Consider the following 7,089-nt stretch of genomic DNA (forward strand, 5'->3'; position numbering starts at 1 on the left):
AAATCTTGTGACTGTTGAAGCTCCGCCCCTTGAGCTGTTGCATTTCTTAGCATCTGAGAGTTTTGATCCTTTACAACAAGAAGATGGAGGACTCATCACCCAACAACAACTCCTCACTGAAAGAGCTTTTTCAGGCAGGTAAGACAGCCGAGCATTGTCTCCTTGAAACCTTTACCATGGAAACTGGCTGTGTTCTATATGATGATAAACAGCTGATTGGATGTTTGTGATCCAGTCTCTTTTATCGATGAAACCACCATGAATTGAACTTTTAGTTTAATCCAAAGCAGAATGCAGTAGAACCTGAATTAGTTGATGCATGTGTTTTATAGACCACTGCTTTACATAGACCTGTGAAATAGGGAACTTGGTTGCTATGGGGCCAATTCAGTCTACCAGTTTTACTCTGTAAACCAACAGAACCTTGGACCTGTTAATCTGCTCCATGTTGCTGGTCATCTGACCGATTAGCTCAATGGTTAAGTAAGAAGTTGATCTGAGAACAAAACAAAAATTTTTGTGCCATTTGTTCAGGGTTCTTGCACATGGTTTATCATCATCATATAGATTGTTTTTTGAGCTGCATCAGCTGACAGCAGATCGATCAGGAGAGCAGTTTTTTTTCATCATGAAGGAGGCTTGGGAAAGTTCCCCCAGGCCAAATATCTCCTGGAAATTATGTTGGTTTTAATTAGTTTTAACTTCATTCATCTGTAGCTGTTATTAATGCGGACTATGGTGCACATCCTTAGGTCTCAAGAAATAAGATATCAGGTCTCAGGAATAAACTTATAAGCTCTTATGTATTCTCAGGAAATGCTGGAACACTTCTTAATTTCAGTGAAATTTTGACCAACCACACAGATATTTGAGTTTAACAAAGCTACAGTCTCATTAATAAAACATGCAGCATTTCTTTGTTTCCCATGATTTATGCTGGACTGGTAATTGGATGAAGATGGCTGCAAAAATAATGATTAAAACTTATATATTAAGCTTTATATGGCCCAAAATCAAATTTTAATGTTTTAGGTCAAATGTAGCTTTGTTAAACTTGAATATCTGCTCCTTTCCTGAGACCTGAACACTTTTTCGTTGAGGGCTGAGAACTTTTTTGTGTAACCTGAGACCTGCTCTATGAGAACTCAGGATGTCCAAAAATGTACTTCTTTGGTGATGCTAAATATTTCTACAAGTGCAGGAAGAACGGGAATGCTGCTGTGTAATGGAATATCACAGTTTCTCAGGGGAGTGCACCACTGCCTCGAAGAGTGAGTGGACATGATGATTAAAGGGAGCATTATACCGAGAGACTAATATCTCAGAATAGAAAGTGGACAGAGAGGTTCTGTCACTAAGAGGCCATTGTCTGAGTTTATGGGTCCTACACTTCATGTTAAACTGGAATAAGGAGAACCAGACTAGATCTGACTTTTTCTACTTTCTGATGAAACTTCTATGAAAAAATAAACTGTTTGCACCAAATTGGTTGCTGGTACTTATAATTCCAGAGACTCATCTGAGTTCTGCTCTGACTAGAACATTATAGCTCTTCTTGAACTAAACTGAGTGCCAGGTACTTCAGGGTAATATCCAGTCAGTCATATCAAGCTGTTGATTACTTTTCCATCATCACCTATAATGCTAAGCAATTGACATGTTTTCCTGTACTTTTTGCAGCAGTAGAGCTCATCCACTGGAGGGAACCCAAGAAGTCCATGGCAGCGTTCATTTTGTCCCTGATTGTCCTTGTATCCGTGGCGACACTGTCAGTCATCAGTGTGTTTTCCTACTTGTTGCTTGCTTGCCTCTGCGTCACAATCACCTTCAGGTTTGTGGGGTTCAGTTAAAAGTAGGGACGAAAACAGGGAATTTGTCACCACAGTATCAATACAATAATCTAATTCCTGCTGACAGGGTTTATAAATCTGTGATCCAGGCCATCCAGAAGTCCAACGACGGTCATCCTTTTAGGTAAGTGAAAGAATCGATGGGCCTTCTAGAAACACACCCTTTAAATTTAACCTTTACTCTTTGTCAGGTCTCAGCTGGATCGGGACATCTCAGTGTCCCCAGAGTGGGCCCAGCAGCTGGCCGAGCAGTGCAGGACACACTTGAACTGGTTTAGCATCCAGACCAGAAGACTATTGCTAGTGGAAGACCTGGTGGACTCTCTAAAGGTTGGTCACACCGGCTTGATTGCTAGTTCTTTAGTGCCATCATTGGGTTTTAGCTGGATTCTCTTTCTGTTGCAGCTGGCTGCAGTCATGTGGCTAATGACGTACATTGGTGCAGTGTTTAACGGTGTCACCATACTAATTCTTGGTGAGCTGTTTTAGTTCTGTTTACCTTCTTTTTGCTGATCATGAAGCTAACATGTGGCTGGTTGTCACTGTAGTCAAAGTGGATCCAGTTTTCTTACTAACATTGACGCTTGATTAATAAATCTACTTACAGATATTATTAAAGTGACCTTCAACCTTCCTTAGGCCTCCAGGATTCTTATCCAATCACTTTTAGAGCATCACTCTCTGGCCCCACACTGTCCTCAAAATATGGTCACTTTAGGTTACCAGTAGTACTTTAGTCCATTCACAGAGTTACATTTCTGTGTCTGCAGCTGATGTCATCTTCTTCACCACGCCTCTGATCTACCAAAAGAAGAAGGTACTGCCCAGATAAACCCTCCTTCATGTCTGCAGTAATTGCTGCAGCCAATGCTATGCTTATTGCATTATTCTACAATGTGTTTAGGTTAAAGGGGTCATAGAATGATTATATAGGGTATTTGGAGCTGGTCTTTAAGGTCTCTGAATAGGGTATGTAACATTGGTTGGGCTGAAAATGGCATATTTGCTGTTCTATGAGCCCTAATGCAAGCCTAGTTATAAGCCCTAAGATGAAATTACAGGTTTTCTTCCTTTTATGGTATGCTCATGAATATTTAGATAAGCTCTGCGCTGATTGGTTGGTTTACAACGTGCAAAGCTGCTGAGCAAAGACGCATCATAGCAACAAGCACTCACTTACTGAAACATCGAAATTGTTGATATGGTAGGTTGACCAGTCGTCCTCCTCTCAATTTACCAGTGGGTCTACGTTCCTACCCTTACCTACGGTCATGAAATCTGGATCATGACCAAAAGAATAATATCTTGGATACAAGCAGCTGAAAAGAGCTTCCTTTGCAGGGCGGCCATGTACTCCCTTAGAGATAGGGTAAGGAGCTCGGTCATCTGGGTGAAGGGAAGCTTCTGCTCTACATCGGGTCAGCTCAGGCAGTTTAGACCTCTGTGTAGCATGTCTCCTGGAATGTAGGATGTCTCCTTCCTGGCCTCAGCCTCTCATCAGAGAGCTGGGGAGGTGTTTTGGGAAAGAGAAAAGTGGAAGTCTCTGCTGAGTGCTGGTCCTAGATAAGTGGAAGATGACAAGTTTGAGTAAAGATACAGGCTAGATTTTTAACTGCCTGTGGAGTACCAGCTACACTCTATGCTGTATTTTTTTCCCCACCCAGACAAGCTCAGACTAAAAGTAAATGCAGCTTCCTCCCCAGTACGGCTTCACCACCACTATACGCCACATTTTGCACAGAAGAAAAGACTTTAGAGGTTCTTCTTCTACTGTTCCATAGAAACATGACGGTTGTTTAAAAACAAGTCAGGGAACCAAAGCGTGTTTACAGATGACTCTGGTGCAAAAGAACAAATGACGATCCATTAGGTCCTGGTTTTCTGAGACAGTCAGTTAATTTTTATCTGAACAGAAATCTTGCCTTGTTCCATTTGTCTTCAGATACTTGACTCACTCAGGTTAGCTATCAGTCCTTGAAAGCATCTCAGGGTTGACTGCAGTAATACTATTCAGAACAATTCTGAGGACTCAATGCAACTTTATTATGTTCACACCTGTTAAAACATGATTGCATCGCTCAGGAAGCAAGTCAGCAGTGCCGGCTGAACAGTAGACCTGAGTATTAGAACCAAACCATTACCCAGCAAGAAGAAGACCTATTTTTTCTCACTGGAGTATCTCTGTTTTCTCAGAGTCAGATCGATCGACATGTGGAGCTACTCCGATCCAACGTAGAGAAGATTCTAGAGAGGTGAGTCCAGTTTCATTGTCTAGATCAGGCGTCCCCAAAGTTGGACCTCTAGGGCCACTGTCCTGCAGGTTTTAGAGGTTTCCCTGCTCCAGCACAGCTGATTTACATTGATAGTTGATTAACAGGATTCTGCTGAACTGCAATCATCACAATCAGCTGTGCTAAAGCAGAGAAACCTCTAAAACCTGCAGGACAGCAGCCCTCGAGGACCAACTTTGGTGATATCTGGTCTAGATGATCATCAGCTGGTTTCCTTTTTCATGGTAAGGCCATGACTGATAGTGTCCCCTGATTCAGACTGCAGGACAGGCTACCTGGAGCTGTAAGGAGGACCAAAGCTGAGTGACACCTGAGAATCATCTCTCTTCATAGGAATAGTCCAGTTCTCAGTTAATCCTAAATAAAGAGTTCTGATTAAAAAAAATGCTCTGTTGTTTTTATTATGCTAAAGATACAAGAAGACAAATGTTGATAACAGATTCTTCAGTTAAACTTGGGGTTCTGTACAGTTCACTCTTAGCCCCAAAGTTCACATAAGTACCATTTTCTGGGTTAGAAAACTTCTGAAAGAAATGCCTGTCAACAACCAGCTAATCAGAACAGGATTCCTTTTTTCAACATTGAGGATTTTGACAAACCTATACAGAAACTAGATTCTATGAATATTTAAATCCATTAGCTTTTAGTAAATGTGGAAGTAAATGCTTGAAAGCATACAACTCTGCAAGTCATTTCAAACAGGGTCAGCCAGCCAACAAACAGAATCTTGATGGAAAATCTGGAAGATTACCTGCAGCCTTGGGGCAGAAACATCAGGGTAGACGGCTAAAAACAACGGCGGGCTGTTCTCAGAGCAAATGATAGGAGTGTACCTCCTGGAAATATAGGAATTCTTCTACTAAACAGGTTTTGCTCCATTTCAACATGACACAGACATAGCACAGTATTTCTTTCTAAACAGTTTTCTATAGCGCTTCCAGTGAAGAAGTCAGCCACTTGACCACAAAGTTTAAGGTAGTGCTGCTGTAGATGACATTAGAGGTTTTTGCCACAATGAAGACACAGATATGGTAATCCATGTCTGTACCCTGGTGTCTGATATCTCAGAGAGTACTCCATCTAATTAAATTCACTTTATTTATGGAACACCAAAGCACAACACATTATGTCAAGGTACTTTACAGAGCCATTTCAATCAAATCAACCAGACAGACGATTTGACCAGCTACAGCCCTGAGCTCAGGTCCAACAGAAACCTGAAGCTGCCTAATGACCACAATAATAAAAAACTGTCGACATCATAGGAGTTTTCTGCACCACTATGGCTGCGCTTTCAATTAAGCTCATATATTAAATATTGTCCTATCAGTTTCCCAGCATGCCCTCTAGGTGTCACTGACGAGCAAATACCTGAACAGCTTTTTTAACAGGCTTGGATGGACCGATTGCTTGTGCTGCTGTAACAGCCATTATGTCTTTCAGGAGGTATTTAATTAAAATACATTTTAATACAAAAATCCAACCAGCCAATGGCACGAACAGTTCCACTCCGGTTCCGCCCACTCCATGGCAATGAAACTGCACTCATCAAAACCACAGATGACCGCCTCATGGCATCTGACTCTGGATTACTCATCCTCCTCGACCTGATACCATTTGTCACACCACCCTCCTTAGCAGGCTTTCCTCCACTGGCATCACCATCATTCTTTGGACTGGTTTGCTTTGGACAAGATCCTCAAATCTCCACCCTCACTTCAGGTGTTTCCCAGGGCTCTATCCTGGGGCCCCTCTTCTTCCTCGTCTACCTCGTTCCCCTCTGCAATATCTTCCTCAAATTTAACTTCCACTGCTATGCCGACGACGCCCAGCTCTACCGCACCATGAAACTATCTTCCTCTCTCCCGCCCACCTCCCTTGCAGATTGCATCTCTAAAACAAAACAAAACTTCCTTAATTTAAACAGTAGCAAGACAAGTTCTCTTTGTTGGCACTAAATCAAGTCTGTCTAAAAATGACAGCTTCCCACTTTGTAATATCTCAATCCCGTATCAAAAAAATTACCCGGTCTGCCTATTTTCCACTTACGAGTCGTCGCCATACTTGTCCACAGCCTTGTCACCTCCGACTGGACTATTGCAACTATGCCCTCTTTGGCCTTCCTCAAAAAATCACTCTTTAAACTTTAACCGATTCATATATCCACTACATCACCCAGATACCAAAAGCTTCACTGGCTCCACTACAGTTCTACATTCAATATAAACTTCTCCGGTCCATCCCTTTCGCCCGTCTCACTAACACGGGGAACAGAGCATTCAGCTGCTCTGCTCCCTCCTCTGGAATGCTCTACTTAGAAACACTAGCTACGTTTACATGCGCAAAATTTCCCCGATCCGATCCAAACCTTGGTTGATCGGAAATTCAAAATCTCAGTTTACATGGACACTAAATGAAATGATCCGATCATGACGTGTGTATACATGTACCAAGCGTTGGATCAGATTAAATCTTTTAAGCATGCGCAGAACTTCCTGCCAAACTTGGCAGTTCTGTCTGCGTCTGGTTTTTGGGAGGCCTGACAAACGATGCGCTCGGAGCGAGCGGAAAGAAAAACGGAGAGAGGAGGAAAAAAGCGCTTGGCAGCGAAATGTACGAGAGAAAATGTAGAGAATGAGCGATTGAACCGGCGTGGGAGAGCGAGTGGGCTGTGGAGAGAGAAAAGAGGAAGAGGAGGAGGATAAATTCCTGCTTCCTGCAGCTTTAAATGAACTTGAGTGTATAAGTCGGCGTTCCTAGACTCCCCCCGCCATGTTGTTCACAACAAGAGCGAGAGCGACCGGTGGTTTCCTGTTGTTGACAAGGCGGAAAAACGTCACGCTGACGTCGCACACATGCGCAGTGAAGATTATTTTACTCTTAAGATCCGAATGGGTGTTTACATGGACGCCAATCGGAATGGCGATCGGCAAAAACCACCTCTCTCA

At 42.6% G+C, this 7,089-nt stretch overlaps 1 protein-coding gene across 1 annotated transcript; it reads left to right on the forward strand.

The window, feature by feature from the left end:
• Positions 1 to 10: 10 nt before the first annotated feature.
• LOC119785511 (reticulon-3-like) lies at positions 11 to 4,526 on the forward strand. The gene is made up of 8 exons (XM_038288225.1): positions 11 to 138; positions 1,681 to 1,831; positions 1,918 to 1,974; positions 2,042 to 2,180; positions 2,256 to 2,325; positions 2,621 to 2,667; positions 4,044 to 4,102; positions 4,400 to 4,526. The coding sequence occupies exons 1-8, from the start codon at positions 84 to 86 to the stop codon at positions 4,446 to 4,448; spliced, it is 627 nt and encodes a 208-aa protein (XP_038144153.1). The 5' UTR covers positions 11 to 83; the 3' UTR covers positions 4,449 to 4,526.
• Positions 4,527 to 7,089: the final 2,563 nt, after the last annotated feature.

The sequence above is a fragment of the Cyprinodon tularosa genome, unplaced genomic scaffold, assembly GCF_016077235.1.
Source record: "Cyprinodon tularosa strain WSP-4 unplaced genomic scaffold, ASM1607723v1 ctg25, whole genome shotgun sequence".
NCBI lineage: Eukaryota > Metazoa > Chordata > Actinopteri > Cyprinodontiformes > Cyprinodontidae > Cyprinodon > Cyprinodon tularosa.